Source organism: Phalacrocorax aristotelis, chromosome 8, assembly GCF_949628215.1.
Source record: "Phalacrocorax aristotelis chromosome 8, bGulAri2.1, whole genome shotgun sequence".
Lineage (NCBI taxonomy): Eukaryota > Metazoa > Chordata > Aves > Suliformes > Phalacrocoracidae > Phalacrocorax > Phalacrocorax aristotelis.
The window spans coordinates 22,848,869-22,869,796 of NC_134283.1; the positions used below are offsets into that span (position 1 = coordinate 22,848,869).

General features: G+C 47.0%; 1 protein-coding gene across 4 annotated transcripts in view; it reads left to right on the forward strand.

Moving 5' to 3' along the window:
• The window catches only part of PLEKHG4 (pleckstrin homology and RhoGEF domain containing G4), an 87,973-nt gene that overhangs the window by 53,232 nt on the left and 13,813 nt on the right, over positions 1–20,928 (forward strand). For all 4 annotated transcript variants that reach the window (XM_075101852.1, XM_075101853.1, XM_075101851.1 and 1 more), the window contains 3 exons: positions 5,562–5,700; positions 8,174–8,296; positions 8,833–9,024. In XM_075101852.1, coding sequence (XP_074957953.1) covers positions 5,562–5,700; positions 8,174–8,296; positions 8,833–9,024 — 454 coding nt within the window. The remainder of the gene's footprint in view (positions 1–5,561; positions 5,701–8,173; positions 8,297–8,832; positions 9,025–20,928) is intronic.

Genomic DNA, 20,928 nt, shown 5'->3' on the forward strand with positions numbered 1-20,928 from the left:
ACCTCCTTTTTGTTACATATATGGCAATCGGGTAGGTTGCTACCAAAATGTATGACTGAGAAAAGCTTTAATGTGCTTATTGTCCTGCAAAACAGCCCTCAGGCACACAGGACTTTCCCCTGCAAAGCTGGAAGGATTTCTTCTGAAGCATTGCTCAGGATGTGCAAATGATTTGTAGTCAAGGTAGCAGAGCACAAATGACCCAGGCAATGCCCTTGGACCAAGCCATCCTTTAAATCTCTTAGTTGCCAGATCCAAACCTGTAGAAACATCCACCCCTGGTGCTCAGCTTCCCTGATGGAAGACTAGATGAGGCTAATGTTCTAGTATCTGGCTATGTTTCTTCTAAATTACAGAATGATAAGGGATATCTGATTTTCCAGGACAATTTAGCTGTAATATACTTACCTAAAAACCATCAAATATGCTAGAAAAAGACAGTGTGTTGTGTGTTCCCTCCATCCACGAACTTTTGCCATTTTAAAATAGACCAAGGTTAGTCAGAGGATGAGCTCTGGTTTTAGACTTCATTTTAGCTGTTCCTCTTGCTGTTGGCTGGAGCAGTTTTTCAAGGGACAGGCAGTAAGTTGCAGAATAGTAATGGTTCTGCTGCTTCCCTCCCAGCACTCTTCTATTTGCATCTCGCTGGCATCAGCAGGCATGCCTCATGTAGCACCTGCTTTTGCAAGTCTGCTGGATGCCTCTTCTGTGGCCACCTATCTTCGAAAACAAATGGGGTATTTTGCTTTGAAAACTAAAGTGAACTCTCCAAGGCTTTTTTTGAAGGATGGATTCAGACAGAAATGGTCTTTCTAAATTATAGGTTTAAAATTACCCTACCATTATACAACTGCATGGCACTTCTCCAGAAAACTGAAGACATTTTGAACCTTTTCCACTGAAACGATAATTGCCCAATGAAACCAGGATTTGGGGAAACATAAATTGACATAAAGTTACTCCTTTTTGCTATAAATTATATTTACTCTGCACTATTGCAAAATTACTTTGGATGATTTGACCATGGAAGAATGTAGTGAAAGATTCTTATTACCACACTCATATGTGCAGGGAAATTGCAATGCATCCAAACAAATCTAAGCTTAGACAAGACTTTCCACTGACTTCAAACAACTTTGTGCTTTTCTTCCTCTGAGTTGCTCAGGCTTCTGTTAAAATGTCTTCAAGGTGCTTAACAACCAGGTGTTTCCCTTCGTGTGGCAGGATGGAAGTCACTACTTCTTCCTCAACCAAATTTTCAATATTTCGTTTGTTTACTCCAAGCTGCCTTGAAAGCAGTGAAGGACAGGAATTAAAAACTGCCAAGTCTGACTCTGAAAAAGAAATAATTGTTTATGCAAAGTATCATTTTCCCATGACACTCCCTGTTGCAGGGTATTGGTGAGTTTACTAGTGCACTAGAAATGATTTAGGAACAAATTTGTAAGATGTGTATCAGCAAATGGATGCATGTGTATAGAAAGGTAAAAAGATGTACATAGATTTGGGAGAACACACTTAATGCCCAGTGGATGCTTTCTGTGAGCACTGGAAGTGCCAAAGTGAATAGAAAGAACAGACTTTCCCATGGACTGTGAGCAATTTCTTTGTTTGGCTTGGTTTGCCTACCTACTTTATACTACAGGGTGGAAAGTGTTACATTTTCCTCTGTGTAAGAGTAGATGATGGGTGTTAGTCAGAGAGCCTGTCAGGCTGGTAAAAGTGAACTGTCAAGAACTGACAACATAGGAATGGAGTTATCTTGGAGATGCAACAGGAGACCAACAACTAGATGTTGAGGTTTTAATGAATGCCTGCCAAGCGAGGCAGAATGTGTGAAAACAGCGTGGCTGGACCTTAAAACTAAGGACCGAGGTGTTGGGATGCTGGAGGAACTCAGCTGAGGAAGAGGCAGAAGGATGGTGTAAGGCCACACCTGAAGTCCCTCTGGGCCTTTGAGCCCAGAGGAGTCATTTGGAAACTTTTTTTTTTCCCCTGCACACTTGTGTGCAGTCACTTGGCAAACCACTGGCAGGACCAAGGGGAGGGGTAGCCTTAGGGTGTTGGGTTGTGCCCTGGTAACTGTATCAATGGCCTGCTGCAAGCATGCACAGAAAACAAAATTACTTAAATTACAAGAGTAAGGGATCTTGCATAATGATACAGGCTCTAAACAGCCCCACTTAAAATGAAAACGAGCTAATTTCCAGCCCTCTTACTTGAAATGAATTCTCTGTCCACTCCCTGCTTCTAGTATAAACTCGCAAATGCATCCTAGACTGACTCTAGGTAAGTTTGAGATGCCTGTGGATCAGTAGCACAGAGGTTTTCCATGTATGCATTCAGTAACAGGATGTCAGTTTTACTACCATTGAATTGGCAGAGATAGAGGGCAGATGACCGACTATCTGTAGATGTGTGTAGCTGCCACATTGTTTGCCAGGACATGGATCACATCCAATGGCACATAGGGCTGAATGCTCACTTCTAAACTGGGGGCTCTAGGGGGCTCTAACTTGGTTCTTCCCTACCACTTTCTGCAAATTCAACAAAGGCTTGGTCTTACTGAGATCCTGAGAGTTTGGCTCTTTATTTTCTAGTATTGCCAATAATCTGGGATAATTCCTTCTCTGGAAGGAACATGTGTGCGGCCAGGAGAGTGCTGTTTAGGGTGGACTTTTTTCAGTTCTTCAGCTCAGCAGCAAGCAGTTCACTCGAGCCCCTTTTCCTGAAGTGGACTCTTTGGGGCTCAGTGCGTGGGCCAGCAGGAGTATTTTATTAGTGCATTTTTGAGCCTTACTTTCCCTGGTTTGCTTGTCATAAGGCCAATACTGGTCTCAAGTATGCTCCAAGAGACTGGTGTTGTCCACAACGGCACGGTGGATTCACACAGTGAGCTTGTGATAGGCCTATTGCTGTTATTTTTATATGTATATGCAGTGTTGTTTTCAGGAGAGCCTATGTTTTTGTAACTTTGGGAAATGTGCTGTCTGCTATGTGGGATCTTTAGTATCTAGAGCCTTGCAGCCCAGGTTGTGACTGACTCCTGTCAAGGAAAACTACTCAAATTTGAGACAACTGGAGTCCTGTTTCTTCCATCAGGGATGGAAAGGAGTGGAGCGGGACTCCCTTGCTCCCTTTCCCTATATCAGATCACATTCTGTGCTAGGTGAACCAATGCAAGAGCTGGAACTCTTGTTCCAAGTTGCTACACCATAAGGTTACCATCTTGCAATAGCTTGTTAAGCATTGAAACCACGCATGCTTGCTTTATCATCGGCTTGGGTGGACATGAGGGCTTCCATTACAGAAAGGTCTTAGAAGGTCAGTCTAGCTTGTTGATGAGTGCCATCAAAGAAGTAGCACCAATACCAGAATGATTTCCTTGGGAGCTCAGAGAAAGGTTGGAAAATGTTTTGCCTCATGAGAGGATAATTGCAAATGTTTGCATATATCAGCCTGTAATACCTAAAGTTATTGGTGCTTCCTTGTCTGCCAGTGGGAGGAAGAGCATTTGCTGTATCGGTGTGCTGTCCTGAGTGGTTGAGAGCATTCATGCCAGCAGGGACTTCAGACCTGTGGGGCTGAGACCGAAGGGTGTCTGTCTGGCCATCAGTATGCTGGAGCCTTATTCAGAAGCTAGGACCTGACAGATAACGCTGTGCTGCACGAAACCCAACAGCATTAATGTTGTTACCAAATACAACTTCCAGTGATCTTCCAAACTGTTTCTCATTAACTGTCCTAGCTGTGTCACTGCTGCTGACAGGAACTGGCCTTCACAACCTGCTCTGTAAACACGCTTTCCAGAGCTCAGCTTGGACAGTGGTTATGGCTCTGCTGCTGCAAATCTCCTGGGTTGGATCTGGGTCCATCCCTGGGAAAGGATTACAAAACAGAAGGCTCGTATCATGACTGTTTGTTTATGGTGGTTTTGGGAAATGCGGGAGCAGCAGTACAGCGTGGATCTTTCCATTGAAGCTTGCAGATTGTCTGTAGAGAACCTGTCTCCTCTGCACTGCAGTAGCACTGATTTTAGTCCAGAAACAATTTGTTTGGGTTTTTTTTTTTTTTGGCCGCACTTTGGAGAAATTCATTGAGCCTAATGGCATTTTGAAGAGGAAAAACAACAGTATCTAAAAGCCTGAGGTTTGAGAAGTTGGCTGTTGCACACTGGGTGGAATTCTGAATGGAAACATCCTGTGGACTTCTGCTATGCAGAGCTAGTTGTCCAGACATATTGTACTACCTCATGTCAGTTATGTACTGTCTAAAAACTGCAGCATGGTTACCACTAAATCTTCATATTCAGTTGCATTTCGTAGGTTCAAGATACCTATAATCTAAGACAGAAATAGATGTGAATGCTGAATTGCTTTTACGAATTCCCATTAGCAAAGCTTTCAGAGTTTATTAACTGCCTATTTCATTAGTGCTTTGGATAATTTTAATAATATGATAAAAGCACCATGCTTTCATAGGCCAGAAAGTTGTAAGACAATTGCAAAGTGAAAGCTGGTTTAGGGTGAGTATGGGAGATGCTCAGGCAGCTGAACATGCCAGTGTAGAGTGCACAGCTGAAGAAGGCTCTACTGTTTTTGTTGAAGGTGTCTGTTGAGTCCATACTTGGAAGAGGGGAATTTTAGAAGCAGAAGAAATATGAGAAGTTCAAGGACACAAAGAAAGAATAAGCTTGAATGCTATTCAGGATCCTGGCTCTAATTTGGTCAAACTTGTGGTGGAGAGGTGCTGCGCACACCTGAAAGGAACCTGCTAACATTAGTCATCATGCCAGGATTAAATGGTGCGCTCAGTCCCTGGCTCCAGCATCCAAGGACACTGGGCTCCAGCCTGAACCCCTCCATCCCTGCCTGTGCACAGAGGAGGTTACCTTCTGCTGTGTCCAGGCCAGTAGGGAGAGTGCTGTCTGGTGTTGCCTGTTGGGCTTCAGTCAGCACAGCTGCATGCGGAAGATGGGAAGCTCTGTCTTTGAATCTTTCCAGCACAACATTGTAAAATTCAGTTTATCTTGGTGCTGGGGTGCCATACACTTTGTATATTTGTTTGGCTAGTGGAAATTACGAAGAGTGAGTGGGGCATCAAGTGCTTTGTACTGTTGTTCTCGTTTAGGAGATATCTTCTTCATAGTGATTGCTTATTTACTCATTTAAATTAAAATCAGATGGTGGTTTTAGACATAGACTACCTGAGCCTGTGTTTTGTGAAAGCCCACTGATGGAATAATCTGTGTTTATGAAAAGCTGAATATCCTATCCGAAAGTGACAGGTTGACAAGTACACTAAGTTTTGCAAGGAGCCTGGGTGGGGGGAGATGCTCTTGTCCTTCCTGCCAGATTGTCCGCATTAGGATCAGCGTGGTGAATCACAGGAATGTGCAGGGAGCAGCAGCATTCTCCTTCTGTTTTCCACACGGAGACAGCCACTACGGGTCCCACAGGGAGGATGACTGAAGCTCTGCTGTTAGCCTGGTCATGTTTGCATGAAGTGCTGGGGGAAAGACCTAATGCAAGACCCCTGACCAGACTTGTGTCCCCTTCCAGAGACGCACTTGATGCTGCCAGCGTGCTTTATAATCGAGTTGATGAGGGCGTTCACCGACTGGTGATGCTGTCGAACAAACGCATCCAGGAACTGGAGCTGGTGATGGAGTTTGAGAACGTGGAAGAATGTTTTAAGGAGGTAAGGCCTGTTTGTCAGTTCCAGTGACTGCCTGCTGCCACCCTCTGACTGTACATCCTACAGCAGGTACTGGGCCTGTTGATCTCTTGTGTGAAGGTGTAGAATGATGCCTGTAGACCCTTAAAAAGAACACCCAAACAACTGAACGTTGCGATATGTTTTCAGATGTGCTGAAAACCACTCTACCTGGTATCTCTTGATGCCAAGTAAAAGTCTTCTAGCTGTTTTCTAGGTGTGGATCAGTGAAACCCCATAAACATCTGTGATGTTTTTTCATACTTAAAGACCACAGTGTAGTGGCTCATTGGTTGGCAGTACACTTGGAGGTGGGGTGTCTTTTCACATTGGTCAGCAAAAGAACCCTCCCAGCAAGACTGATGAGCTGCCATTCTTCGTGCTCTGCTTTGAGAAGCAGCAGAGTGATGGCAACAAGCTGATGAGTCTGCGTGTCCTGTCTGGGCCGTAGGTCCTTCAGGGTTTGCTTATATCGTGCTGCTGAATGAGCCACACATAGGGTACCCCACGCTAGCTGCTAATCTATGCTGTGAACTGTTCAGTGCTTAGGTTCCTGCTATCTGATAAGCCTCAGGCATGCTCCTTTTGCCTATGGGTGCAGCCCTACATACAGTCTCCAGGCAGGGGAACAGCGTTTTGTCCTTAGCCCAAGAGTCATGCTCAAACCCCCCTGCACTTCTGTGGGAGCTTAAAATTCCCCATCACATGGTGCTCATTGAAACTTTTTACAGCTGTGGGATAACTGAAGCAAACAGGCACTGGTTTTCAGAAAGACCTTTGAAACCTGTAACCGTGTAGATAAGAGAACCTTAAAAGGTCATAAAGTAGCTCAGGCTGTTGGAGTGTCCTGCAAGATCTGATCAGTTCTTTCAGTGTTGCAGAACCCAGGTGTGCTCCTGGAGCCTGAACTCTACCTTGAGATTGTGGTGTCACATAGTCTCACTTTCTACCACTCATCAACTAGAAGAAGGATTTTTTTTATATCAGTTATTACCCTGTGTGTGTGAAGGGTTGTGTGCTGTTTGGAGCTCACCTTTGGAAGCTGCATCCTTAAAGACTGAGACTATGACTAGTTTCACTGTTGTGCTTCTAGGATTCTGGGCTCTTCTCATCTGGAGAGAACTGGATTTGCAGAGGAGGCATTAGCCTACCTGTTGTTTTCACAGGCCAAGGTAGATCCAAGAGTTTTAATGACTTCCCATTTGGAGGCAGACACAGGAGGCTGTGCACTGTGTGTTCAGGGCAACAAGGGTGATGCAAGAACTTAATGCAGACTCCCTTAAACATGCAGGTTCTTAATACTATACAGAAATCAAAAAAGGCACAAAGGCAGGCTCTGCAACCTGTCCCTGCTTTAAGCTGAACTTGTTTTGATCGAATTGAACAAAACTGACTGCACCAAGCCTACTTTCCTTGCAGCTCACCAATGATACTGATTACAATTGACGATGTGCAATGATGTATTTCGGGCAGCAGCTGCTCCTGCTTTTAAGCCTGCCTAGGAGCCCTAGGCACCAGCAGTGTGCCTCCTTGCAATATAGGTCACAACCTCAGAACCCATCTCCTCCTCTTGCTGGTGGGCTTGTTCCATGGGCATGGACCCTCTCTCAGTCCAGAAGACTAGGAGTTTGTCCTTGACTGTGGGGTTGAGTTGGGATATGGATTGAGATGATACAGGAAAACAGGATGCGTGGGCATTAGGAAGCATTTAATCTGTCCCTTTCCCCAGGTGCAGCTATGCCTGAAGCATTCAGACAAGTTTACTAGCCTGTTTTTAAAACCTACAGTTAATGGAGATGCTGTGTTATCCTGCCTGGCCTCCTGTGACTGCTTTGCTTTTAGGACAATCTTAGTAGTTAGTCCTCGACCCATGTTTGAGGATATAGGCTTTTAACTGTGGCAGCAGCTGCTCTCTGTCAAGGAACCTGCAGTTACTGCACAGCTTTGTTGCGAGGTGCCTTCAGAAAACCAGTAGCTGAGAGTCCTAGAGAACTGTGAAACATTGCAGATGGGGAGGATCCATCAGTATGTTCACTCTGATGTACTTCATGTCCTGCCAGTCAGAAGAGGGAAGTGGTGTAGGAAATCTGGCAGCGGGGAGATACTTATCCCACTTGAGGGTAACAATAATAGGAATATGAGGCCAGTCCACAGGTTGCAGGGCTTGCGTTAGACCATGGCTCACCCAAAACAGAGCCCAAGCAGCTACTTGCCCTGTTGATGCCTAAGGCTAGTGAGCAATAGCAGAGTTTTGCAATTAGTCAGTAACCTGAAGTGGAAAACTAGCAGGAGGCTCAGGCTGAAATGCCAGGATAGGGGGAGAAGTGTATGCGCACAGTTTTTCCACTAATGAAATGATCAGCCTTATGAGAGCAATTCCTTGCTCTTTCCACATAAAGGCCTACCTTGGAGAGTAGCACAGTGTGACTAATAGTGGAGCTTTTCCTTTTTCTCCTAGGTCAGCAGTTGGATCGAGAATGTTGGCAGAAAACGGCTAAAAGAAACGATCAACCTGGATGATTCTTTGGAGATGCTGCTTCAAGCACAAAAGCGTTTCAGGGAGTTTGACCTTATTGCCAGTGTAAGTGTTGTCTGATGGGAAAAACATATTGTCCATAGTCTGAGCTGGCAGGATATCTCTTATACATGCTCAGCCAAACCCATGATGCTAAGATGGCATTGGTAGACGGTTCATCACCAAGGTGTATGTCATTCCTTTTAACTACTTGGCTTCCCTGTTCTTCTCTTGTAGACAAAGCTACCACCTCATCCTCTCAGTACATGGTATTTGCCAGTCTTGAGGAAAATAACTACTGCGATGGAAGATGGATTTTTTTTTTTTTTTTTTTTGTTAATCCCATGATGTGCTTGTAACACTGTCGTCTTTTTTATTCTAATTGACCTGTGGCCTTACTGTGTAGGCTCTACAAGTTGCTGTGTGGCTCATATAAATCACAACAGAGGTCAAGACTCTCTAGAATTCTGCTGTAAACAAGTATACCCCTGGTCATGTGATTTGAACCTTAAAAACCAGTCTAATCAGTCCTAATGACCTTGAAGACTATGTACTGTCCATGTCAGGTCTCTATCCTCATTTGCATTGCATTTTACTTTCAGGAATATTGCAGAAGGGGACAGGAAGCACTAAAGAAGATGGATCGATGGGAAGACTTTTCCTCTGTGGATGTACGTTCTTACAGGGTAAAGCTACAGACCTACAAAGATCAACTGGAAGAGTTCTGCGCTCAACTGGATGAAAACAGGCATCGAATCTGTGAGACAGTCAGGCTATATGAATTCTTTGACAAGGTAAGACAAGGCATCTGCTGCATGGAGGAGGGTGTAAAAAGCCTGCTCAGGCTCAGTCCAGAGCTTGGTTGTTTATGAAAGATGTGAAATGTAGTGCGTGCACACCAACAAGGAACTGGATCTGTGATCTGCAAAAGCCCCTTCATGCTCATGTATCTGCAGCAATTATTTTCAAGTCAGTATGTGGAAGAAGGGGTGGGTGTGTATTCAAGAAAATGGCCACATCTGTTAAGAATAGAGGTCTTCTGCTGTCTGAGGTGTAGCTTGTAGGCCACTCTCATGGCCACAGTGGACAAGAAGAATCATGGCAGTGCTGGCATGGATGCTAAGGGCCAAAAGATTGTCTGCTTGTGTCCAGTCTTGTCCAGCAGGCCAGGGTAGGCTGCCTGCGTTTTGTTCATTCAGCCTGTTGACACATCAGAAGTAGCGCTCTGCTATGTAGTACTAAACATAGCCCAGTCCCTCTCTTATCCAGGCTTGTGTGAGGAGAGGGAGCACCAGAACGGGGTGCTGGGCAGTGTGGCTGAGGGACCCAAGGGGACTGGGTTGGCCCAGGCATCTGGGAAGCAGGAGGAGAGGATGCATGTGGTGATGGTGCTGAGCGCCTGCCCTCTTCACCTGTTTGGTTTAATGCAGATGCACCTGTTCAGCAGACCTGCAGTTGGATTTGGTGTCCTTTAATTTCTAAAGTTGCAGATGAATAAACAGTAGGGTTTTCTAAGTGCATTTTAAAATACAGCTTTGGCAAACACCGAAGGCCAGGGAGCTTGTGCTTGATTTATTCCACGCTTGTACAAACATTGGGTATTGAAAATTCTCAAATTCCAGAAAAGAGTAGACACTGGAAGTTAAGCTGTACCAGATGTAGGTGCCACTTAGTTACTGTCTCTGAGCTGCTTTGGCAGCCAGAATTGCTCAAGGAGAGGGGAGGAAATTTAGCTAAACATGAAAACATCAAGAAGTATTCTGTGCAAGGCAGGAAAGTGGAGAAGGCAGCCCAGAACACTGCTGTTGGGACACGTGAGGACTGAGTGAGTTTGGTGATGATCTGCAGGTCTGCTCTAGCTCATCTATGCAGTTTGGTGTGCAGGTGGAGGACTTTCTTGCTGTGGGAATGTGTAATATTTTGTGCCCCCCTCCTGCCCTCCCCAGGAAGAGAAAAGTTCCTTCTGTGCCATAGGAGAATGGCAAGAACCTGTGCTCTCCTTGGTCACTGAGCACACACGTTCAGGGGCTGCTCTGGTCACTGAACACCTGTTGCCATCATGGCAAGTATGATTGTTATCATATTTCTTCTGATAAACGAAGGTGCCAGGTCTTGCCTGGCATCTTGGCAAGCCTGCGGCCAAGCCAAATGTCGGTCGTATATGAACCTACCCAGCCAAAGTTGGAGACCTCTGGAGCGCAGATGTGGAGTGTGGCACATGATGGCTCCTCCATTCTTTGTTCGGGCATGGAGCTATATAGGGATAGTAGCTCTTGGGCTGCTAGGGTAGTCAGACATGACTCAACAGCAATGGGTGTTCTTCCACAGCTTCAAAACCTTTCAAAGCCTGGGCCATTCCCAGGGGCACAAATGTTACACAGACCTCAAAGATGGGCCATTTCTTTTCTTATGGCTTCATAGCACTGGTCATACAGCTTCTTGTTGGTAGGTGACAACCAGGGCATGCAGCCCTTGGTGACAGCAGCAGCATCCCTCTCAGTTGTGCCTTTCATGCTGCACAGCCCCAGTGAAAACTGAATGATAGGGGTACAGCGTGTTTGCGCACTGCTTTGGTGTGAAGGAGAGGTGTCTTGCTTAATGAGGGAGGAGGATTTTGATCCCTCTGGTTTCAGTAGAACTATAAACAATGCTGCTGGTGTAAATACAACACGTGTGTATTGTGAACTGGTGGCCAACTGAAACCAGGCATGTGGAGGGGATACATCCTGCAGCTGTAGGATAAGTGCAGAAATTGCTGCACATCATGAAAGTTCTTTCAGTGCCGGTTATTTTGATCTTGATCTCCGGAATGCTTTCTGCCTTCCCAAAGCAGTCAGTGGTGTGGTCTAGGAGGTGGGGGGAAAGCAGATTTTTATCAAAACTGATTTCACTCTCTTCTGATACTGAGCTGCTTTGACCTTACTGCAGTGATCTTGTCATTGCCTGCCTAATGCCCTTCTCTCTTCCCTAATATCTGAGGGATATCAACAGCAGGAGTCTAAACTAAGCAATGTCCTTGGTTTTTTTCCTTCTTGTAAAAAGCCTGCAGCATGCCAGACCCCAGGATTTGAGGAAAGGAGCCTGAGGGATGCATAAGTAATGTACGCTATGGTAATAAGCTGGCAAGTTCATATCTCCAAACATCTCGGCATGTGTCAAGGGAGTGGAGCACCTGCCACAGGGATCATGGTATTCATCCCTCACGTACCTCGCTGCCTACTAGGAATGGGTGGCTCCATTCTCCTGGCCCTTCCTCTGCATGTGGTGGACAAGTGTTTTGTAGGGCACTGGCTGTGGCTGCTGGACAGGCCATTGGACAGGACAGCATGACCCCATATGGTCCATCAAGATGCCGTACTGTGTTTTTCATTGCTTGGCAGTTCCTGATGGTCTGTCAGAGCTCCCTGTGATGAGGCAGGCTGAGCTGGGCCAGACCACATGGAGCTTGCACATTGGCTGGCAGGGTTCCCTCCCCAAAGCCATGACTGGTGCCAAGCTGGATGTTTCCATTTGTCCCAGTTTCCTTTGTGGCAGGAGCTCCCTGTGCCTGACAAGGGCTGGGTGATATCTGGGCTGGGGCAGGAGAAGCGAAGGAAGCTGCCTTCTCCGTCTCTGACTGCAGGTGGAGGACTGATTTTCAGTACCACAGACTCAGTGCTGGCATGCTCAGGGACCTGCCATCTTCCTGTGGCTTTAAGCCTGGTTTGGCCGCTCTCTCTTGTTTACTCAGTTCCAAGACTGTGTTGGGAACTGGCACTACAGAGTGCTTTGGAGGAAAACTGGGAAGCTGAGCAAGCAAAGGTGTGCACGTTGTACCAAAAGCACTGATGTCTGCTTTGTTCTGGGGTGCCTGCAAGGGTGGTCCCCAGTAACCTTCACTCACTGCCTATCCTGGCTTCACAGTAACACTGCCATAGGCACATGACCAGGAGGAGCTAAAGCAAGTCTCCTTCTCCTTGCTTACCTTTTTAGCCTTCACATTTTTATCTTTCTCAAGCTTTCTTTGGATGAAATTATTTCCCAGGCCACTCTTGTATTCCCAGGTGCTCTTGACTTCATCATGAGCAAAGTGCCCAGCTGCCTGTGCCCACAGGCCTGAAATAGCCTATGTGAGAGCTGCATGCCCTGTCAGGACCACAGCTGCCTAACCCTCAGTGACACGGCTAATGAGCCAGAGCACACAGCGTGGTCTCTGCCAGCCCTGGATGACAACCAGTCCTGCAGAATGTCAGTAGCGAAGGCGCGTGATGCTTGCTGGCAAAAGTCACTGTGTTGGAAGAAAGCACTGACCCAGCTGGAAAGGGCAGAGTCCCATCATACCATCTCAGCACCTGCATACCCTGCAGCCATGTGGTGGTGTGGTGCCCAGAGCTTCACAGCTGAACTGTCTGTATCATTACAGGAGGACCTGAGGCAGTCCCAGGGGCTCTTTCCTGCCAGGATGTCAGGATGATTGTGCAAGATGCTTGTGCTCAGCAAAAGTACGGGCGTTGCTCTGCCATGGCCTGGGAGCCTGTTGCAGCTTGGGCCTTTGCCTTGCATTTGCTTTCTTTGGGGAGGTGTTTGGAGGCCTGGTGCTCAGGATTGTTGGGCTGAGGATGGTTGAGAAATGGTAGCATTTCCATTGTTGGGAGTTCTGTGGGCTCTGTTCCATGAGCCATTCCTTCATTGGCATTCTCTGGCTGCCACCCTTGGATCCCTTCTCTCAAAGGACCCCTGGCTGTCAGTCTGTGCTGATTCTGGTTCCTCAGTAGTGATCTCCAGCCATCTCCAGCTTCTTTCTGCTGCGTGCAAGGAGCTGCTGCTTCAGAGCTCTGCTTGGGTGGGGAGAGTGTTTCCCAACCCCTTGCCATCTGTGTTGACATCTCTTGCAGAGTGATTACCTATATTCATGTGTGGATCTGCCCCCACAGTGGGTTCTCCTCTGCTTTCCTCCTCTCTGGCTCTCCTCCTCAGTCACATTGTTCTTTGTGGCTTAGAAAACAAAGCCTTTGGCAAGTGAAGGAGGTGCCTGTCCTTCCTGGGGGAGGGCCAGCTGGCCTGCATTTGATTATGGCAGCGCCTCCTCATGCTTCCCCATTGTCCGTGGTGCTGTAGGAATGCCAGCCTTTTTGCGCTCTGTCCCCTGAACAAGTGTTGCTGGCTCTGGGGCCCAAAGAGGGGCTGGGGCCCTTCTGCCCATCCATCCAGGCCCTGCTGGTAGGAGAGTCTCTCTGCACATCTCCATGCACCTTCCTTCCGAGTCAGATACACCCTGTCCTGACTCCAGCAGCAGATAGGCACAGCAAACCCTCTTGTAAGTACCAAGTGTCCGGCACCCCAGCTGACGTGTGTGTTGTACTGAGATTGTTTGGAAACAATGCAGAGAAGGCTTTTCACTCGGTTGCTTGTGCGTGTCTGTATGCATCCAGCATGAATCAGTGTGCTTTGTGTGAGTCTTCTGTGCGCTCAGACAGAACCCTGTGGGCTGTGTGCATCTTTGGTTCCTCCGAATCCCAGGGTTGCGCTGTCTGTAATGCAGCAGTACCTCTCCCTCTTTATTGGAGGTTGTTGCATGGTCATTTCAGTGGGCATAATATAACTGCAGCTAGAAGTTGTCACTGGTATTATGTGCCTGCAGACTAGCTGGATGTATGTGCAGGGCAGCTGGTACCTTTTGATCTGCCTGGACTCTGTAAAGTTTGTGGACAGCTACTCTCCTAGATTGTTCCAAGGTTTGCCGGGCTCCTGTCCTGTGGGTGACTGAGACCTGCTGGCACAGTGCTCCCAGCTCTGAGAGATAGATCTGGTCTTAGATCTGACAGCAGAAATCTAGAAGATAATAAATTAGCTGACTTCCACAGATGTTGTTACCTCCCACTTCTTCCCAAAAGATTCAGAGCAGTGACCTGCTGATATCTTGCTTTCTGTGGTGTTTGGTTTCTGATGATGTACGAGATATAATGTCACAGACTATGGTTCTGAGGAAAAAAAATTCAACTTCCTTTCAGGCAATAAATTATTGATGTTTCTTTTTGCTTAGCCTTTGATGAGGAAAGAAGGGTTTGTGAATGCTGGTCTGTGGGAGGCTGGAAAGGATCCTGGTAGCTGGGACCTAAAAGTGTGATTTTTTTCTCTCTGGCTGTTTGGCCCAGGTTGAGAGTTAATTTTACTGAAAGGGCATTATGCTTCCCTGCTCTGGGAATGTGCTTGGGAGATTTGGAGAGCTGAACTTCGCACCAAAGTGGAAAAAGAAGCATTTGAGGTGTCCTTACTGTGATGTACCTATTATAAACAGAGGTGCAGGTTGCTGTGCCATGATGCTTGTCCCTTGCCAGCAGTCCCGTGCAGGTCAGAACATGGCTTTGCCCCCAGCATCTCTGAGCGAATGAGGTTTTTGCTGTGGCTTATAATGAAGTCCTGGGAGAGGCTCAACATGCACTGTTCTCTCTACCTCTGTGCAGAGATTGGCTTTGCTTTTCTGGGGATGGGCTGCATGAAATTGCCAAATAACAGCTTTCATCTGGCCACTAGTGCAAGTACTGAAGATGAGGGAGGATCAGAGTATCACAACAGAAAAATGTAAACTCTACTTCCCTGATGCTGTGAAACTGTTTTAGGGGAAGCCACTTTTGTCTGGCTTCAGCATTGTCTGGCAGCAGCTGTCTCATCTCTCTCTCTCTTCTCTCCTTCCTCAGTTACACTTGTAAAGTCATGCCCCTAGACAGACATGTAGTCTGATTTGCTCTCCTGTTTCAGGGGTGTCCTTTTTCATGCGCAGCCTGAAGCAGTTGGGGGAATGAGCCTTGAGGTTAGAAAATCAATCCTCTGGCAGAGTTCATGCAAGGTTAATGAGTGAAATCTCTCCCTTCTCTTTCCCACCAGGTTTTTGCTGGAGAAGTTGTCTTGCTAGGTTAACAAGCCTCTAATGTTTACTTTCCCATCAAAAGATATTCATGTATCAGAAAGTTTCTGCTTTGCCTTGGAGTTTGAGATAGTCCTCTTGCACAAACAAGAAATCCTGATCATTTACATCTGATCTGCTGCAGTTTACAGCTCCCTGGTATTTTCCCGTATTGCAAAATCAGTGATTTGAAAACTGTTCTGTTTTATGAATTCTCCAGTAATTCACTGTGAGATCTACTGGTGCTCAGTCTATTTTCTCCTGTGTTTCATCAATGACTTTATTGCCAAATTGGCATCACAGCCCTGCCTCTAGCTCCCTCAAGCTCTGTGACAGTAGGTGTAGTAAATGGTAGTTAGCACCAGCACTCGCTGCTCCTTTCTGGTTGCACAACATGGGTGTGAAACTGGTGCATACATTTTTTCCCTCAGTGTTAAAGGGCAGCAGTGAATTAATTAGGGTTTTTCATGTGCTAAATCCAAGCACAATTTGCTGTTGAAGGTGAGGTGTTCTTGGGTTGAGATGCTTTTGAGCACCTGTCCCAGCACCTCAGGCTCTGCTTTAGTGTGGGATGAGGTCCATGTGATATGTTTGTGGCATGCACAGGGGGGACAAAGCCTTGATCTGTCTGGGGTCCTTTTCCCTCCTACTGTGCTGGCCAAATCTTCCACCTTGCTGGAGGGCACAGGAGGAAGAAGAGGCTGGGGGAGCCAGCGCATGGTATCTTTTGGGATATAGGCTGCTTACCCCTCAAATGCCTTCCCTGATCCCAGGAGTGCCAACATGTTCTGCTGCTGTGTATGCAGGGGACAATGCCTGACCTGCTGCCTTCATCCTTGGTTGTCAAAACACCTCTGGGTAAATATTCCATCATGTCCTTGGCTGTTCATGAGCATAAACTGACAGTGGTCTAAAAGTTTGGGGCTCCCATCCTCTGCGTCAGGTGGAATCAGATCTCCTGCAGGATCATGACACTGGTAACCAGTCACTAATGGCAGGGAAGCAGAATTTCCTCCTGGCAGGTTTGCTGCTCTTGTTGCAGCTGAGCTGCAAGGGGAGCACATTGCATCTGAGGTGAAAGACCTCTGCTAGTATCAGATCTTACCTCAGCTGAGCCCAGCCTTGTGCATGTGTGCAACATGTTAGGTGTAGGTGGGTGTTTTTCACTCTGATCTTGGGATAGGAGCTGAGCAGGGTGACAGATTTTCTGAATGTTTGAGTGCTGGCATCCATCTGGATCCATGGATCCTTCTGGAAGCTGGAATTCCCTTTAGTCACGGGAGTTAAATAGATCTGTTCAAGCAATCTGGACATGAAGCTCCTCTCAGTGTACAGATGGGGCTGAAGCTCACAATGGCTTCCATCTGCATATCAAAGCCTTGGACATATGGTCAGGGTTCTCCCAAGCACTCCCTGCCTCTGACCAGGCTCCTTTGGCTGCTCTGCGGGGGCTTGTATCCTCTGAGTACATCTTAGCATGCTCTTAAACCAGGGAGCTATTTCAAGCTTTGCCAGCTACCCTGAAGAAGGGAGGCCCAGCAGATGTGCTGGGTGCTGGGTTCAGTTTCAGCTCCACACCTCCCAAGGCACAAATGCCCACAGTGCAGTGCAAAGAGATCTCAGCACATCATTGAGTAATGAAGCAGAGTTTTGCTCAGCTTGTCACAGGGGGAAAGATATGAATTGAAGAATACAGAGAAGGCATCCACACTTCCCCATCCAAGCCCAAGGACATACTGGAAGTTTCCCAATCCCCAGCTGGGCACAGGGGACCTCATTAGAAGGGAGTCAGTGCGGAGCAGACAGGAGACACCTACCACAACCCAGTCTGTTGGCACTGGCCTGCAGTGTACTGTTACAGCAGGGTATTTGTACAGCATAACGATGTGGCTGTCAGGACAGATGTAAAAGCAAAGCATGTAAAAAAAAGAAAAAAAAAAAAAGAAAAAAAAGAAAAAAAACTCACCAACAAACACCAAACCTCTGGAGGTGTCATCAGCCTCTGAACAGAGTGATTTGTTGCTGTTGTGCAAGTTGCCAGCTCTGGTGATTCATACACCTTGCTGTGGCTTCGCCTTGAGTCTGGCTGGTAACATGAGGCTCTTGGTGCCTTCTGAAGAAGGGAGTTTTCCCCTTCACTAGAAGAAGCTTGAAATCATGCTGCCCTTTTCCTCCTCCTCCTCTAGACAGTGGTCGTACATTCACAAACACACGCACTTGCTTCGTGCGTTCTGCTTTCCCAGTCATCAGTGAGTTACACTCAACATGTGTAACTTCTTTCAAGTCAATCTTGAGATGGTTTCATGACTCTGTAGTGACCGGTGCAGGCTGTAGCCAAATGAAGGACCAGCCACCAGATCCAGGTTGTTAGGGACAGCTGGAGAGGAGGACAGTGGCCAAAGCAGATTTCAGCATGCAGTTTGGGTTCGTAACTGATGAAGTTTCAGAAAGGAGGGAGGATAATATTCACCGAGGCAGGGAAACAGCATCTGCTTTTATTCTGGTAAGATGGGGTTGTGAGCAGAATTTCATTGACAAACAAAGCTTTGCTTGAGTGCGCAAAGCAGATGAAAAGATGGGCAGTGCCTCAAACTTGAAAAGGCTGGTTTGCAGCAAAGGCAAACATTAAAGGTTCTGATTTTACTGGGAGGATACTTAGCCCCTGGTCCTCTGGACTCAGGAGCTTTTAGATGTTGGTAAAATCCCCTTGGCTGGACAGAAAAATAGGGGGAGAAAAATCAGTGCAGAATCTACCCAAGGATGCAAAGTCATGAGGTGCTGTGGAGCAAAAAGGAAAAACTGAGGGGAAATTGCACATCATTGGCTCTTGGCAGGTTTTCTTCAGCTGCAGAGCAGTGGAGGCTGTGGGGAGGGCAAATCTTAGACAATTGCTGCCCAGCTTCCTAGGCAGTCATTTTATACATACATATGCATATACATACATATGTGTGTTATATAAACATACGTGTGTGTCTGTATATAGACATACAGTGAAACTGGCACAGGCTGCTCTGTGGAGGCTCTGAATTGTACCGAAGCAGGGATTATTGTGGCTTGTTGTGATTCATCAGTGGAGTCAGCCTGTTCCTAATGGTGCTACCCTAGGTGTTGCTTGGCAGCTGCAGCAGTTAGCGAAAAGAAGGGAAAGCACGCGTCCTGCACGCCAGCTCCAGCACAACAAGCCACATTTGCCCTTTGGGTCCTCGTGCAGTCGTCAAGAGAGCAGAAATCATGTGCAATCCTATTTTTTCTAATTATATTCTCCTGTAATTAGGCTGTCCTGGACTTGTTAAGCCTGGCTGCCCAGAGGGGAAATTAAGGGATTTTTGAGCTCTCTTTGTGTTCACCCAGACTCTGCTGCAAAAGGATTTCCAAGTATGTTGCTCTAACGAGCACCCTTTAATGGTGCTTGGGCTTCGGCGTGCGCAGACCAACCGTGCCTGGTGTTGCTTCTCTGACCCCTTGTTTTTTCTTCCTGCCCAGCTGTGGGGATCTACCTGTTTTTCTGTCTCATGCTTAAATCCAAGGAGTTTGTATGCACTCGTCCCTCATCCTTTGCCCTCCTGCAGTGTTTGTACAGCATTCTAGCACTTGGTAACAGGCACAAATGCAAATACAGGATTTAAAGTTTGTTTTCATTAGCAGCTAGTTTTAGGTGAACTGGTGATTTTAGTGGTCTGTCCTCCCTTGGAGGGAGGAGGAGAGGCACTGTGAGCTACAAAGCAACTCAGAAATGGTTTAGCTTTTTATTTCAAGAGGATGAGTCCTTGTTGTTTAAAGCTGAGCTTGTACCAGCTACATCCCATGTAGGACATGGTTTTGATTAGTTTGGTTTCTGCTGCTAATGAATCCCAGGCAGGGCTTCAAGTGCAGTTTGGAAAAGTCAAATGCTACAGGGTAGGGAAGAGAGTCACAGCAAACCTCTGTGTAGAGGAGATTACATCCAACTTGGTGGCTTTGCTGAAATGCTTATGCTCTGAAATGACATTGTTACTTGTATGTCCAAAGTGCAGCTGCCTGCTTATAGAGCGACAAATCTTGCTAGAAGTGAGCAGGGGCTTTGGCTTTTAGAGATGTGGAAAATGGATCGTGATCTCTAGGAAGGATCGCTGTTTTCTCCCAAGCTCTTGTGTCATGGCTTGCATTGAATTTTGTTTCAATTTGGGATCAGTTGGGATGTTTTCTCTCCCTGTTTTTTTTTCCTGTGAAAGAAAGGGGATCTGGCCTGCACCCAGTCGGGGTGTTGTCTGCACACTTCAGTAGTTCTCGTGTGAAGCATGGCCCCTTTCCCCCTCTGCCTTGTCTCTGGTTACCAGGGCTCCTCAATCTGGTATTTAGGCTAGCAGCATTTGCTTGTGAATAGCCGGAGCTGAGATGATGCACTGAAGCAGTGGCCCTGTCTCAGTCCAGCCATAGGGGATGGTAATGTGCTGCCAGGGTATGGATCCCCTCTGAACAGATAAGAAGGTAGGATGAGCTCTATTTTTAACTGATAAATCAAATTGCTGGGGGGGACATCTGCAGGTCCTGAAGTCTTGCTCTCCCCCTCCCCCTTCCTTCATGGGCACTGTTAGTATTGGTGGGTGGGAGCCTGAGGAAAGCCCAGAGCACATCCAAGCAAGGAGTGAGCTGACCACTTTCTGCTATAGCTCCTTGGTCTCTGAGTTACCAGAGAAACAGGCTTGTCACTGTTTGCCAGCTGACAGCTTTTGTGACAGTAAGGTTTTAGCCTGGATAATTTTGTTTTCAATATATTTCGATGTAAAATGGCTTTTTAATTGTGGTCCTTCTGAGCTGTTGGCATACAAGGCAGTCTCCAGCCACAGGAGCCTGCTAACAGTGTGTGTGCAGCAGCCTGTGACAAGGGACACATCGATGTGAGCAGGAGTCGGTTCCTGAAGCAGCCTAAACCCATGTTAGACTTTCGAGGGAATAAGCCCAAATGAGCATCAGTAATGAGAGGAGCACACCTGGGAGCAGGCATTTTTTTTTTTGTGCAAGAGAGCAGCATTCACTTTGGACTTGAGTTCTGGTAAGTGCCCTGTCACTCTTGCTGTGACCGGAGTCTCAGCCCTGCAGGGTTCAGTGCCAAGACCTCGGGCTGCCGGCAGAGCAGGGCAGCTGCCAGGAGTCAGTGCCTACATGGCACCGTGTATAGCTCTTGGGAAGTGCTTGGTTCAGTTCACAACGGTACCTATGATGCTTTGACCTTTTCTGGCTGTGCCAGTTCTGTCTCCTTTGCTGCAAGCCAACCTTATCTTGCTCTCCAAACTCACGGCTCAGGTTAAAGGCACTTAGAATGAACATAGCGGTGGTGAGAGGAGGTCTTGTTAAATGGGGAGTTGTGCAGTTGTTTCTTGCCACAAAGACGTGTGATTAGTTGTGTCTCAATAACAAACAGCAGAGTGGAGCACAGCCTGCGTACAGGAGCTGCATGCGTGCTGGATCAGGGCTTGTTTGATTATGTTGGTTTCTTTTTCACTGTCCTTGGCAATGTTCCCAGCTGTTGTGCTGCTTTCCTCTCTCTGTGTTGTGGAAAGCAAGGGATCGGGGGCTTGCAGTCGTAGGACATCACCGCAGAAGGATGGGGGGCTTGGCCTGTGCTTCAGTCGTATTACCCACCGCTGTATTGTGTCCCTGCCTGTATTGTTGCTCCCATCAGGATCAATATCTTGGCTTTTCATCACGCCTATCTCAGCTCCCCTGTGCAGTCACCTCAGATTCAAAAGGAAACCTTGTAGCAGCGGAGTTAGTCACCCACCTAGGTGCATTTTTCTTCTGCAGAAAGTTGGAGGGTTTGTGATCTGCCTACTCC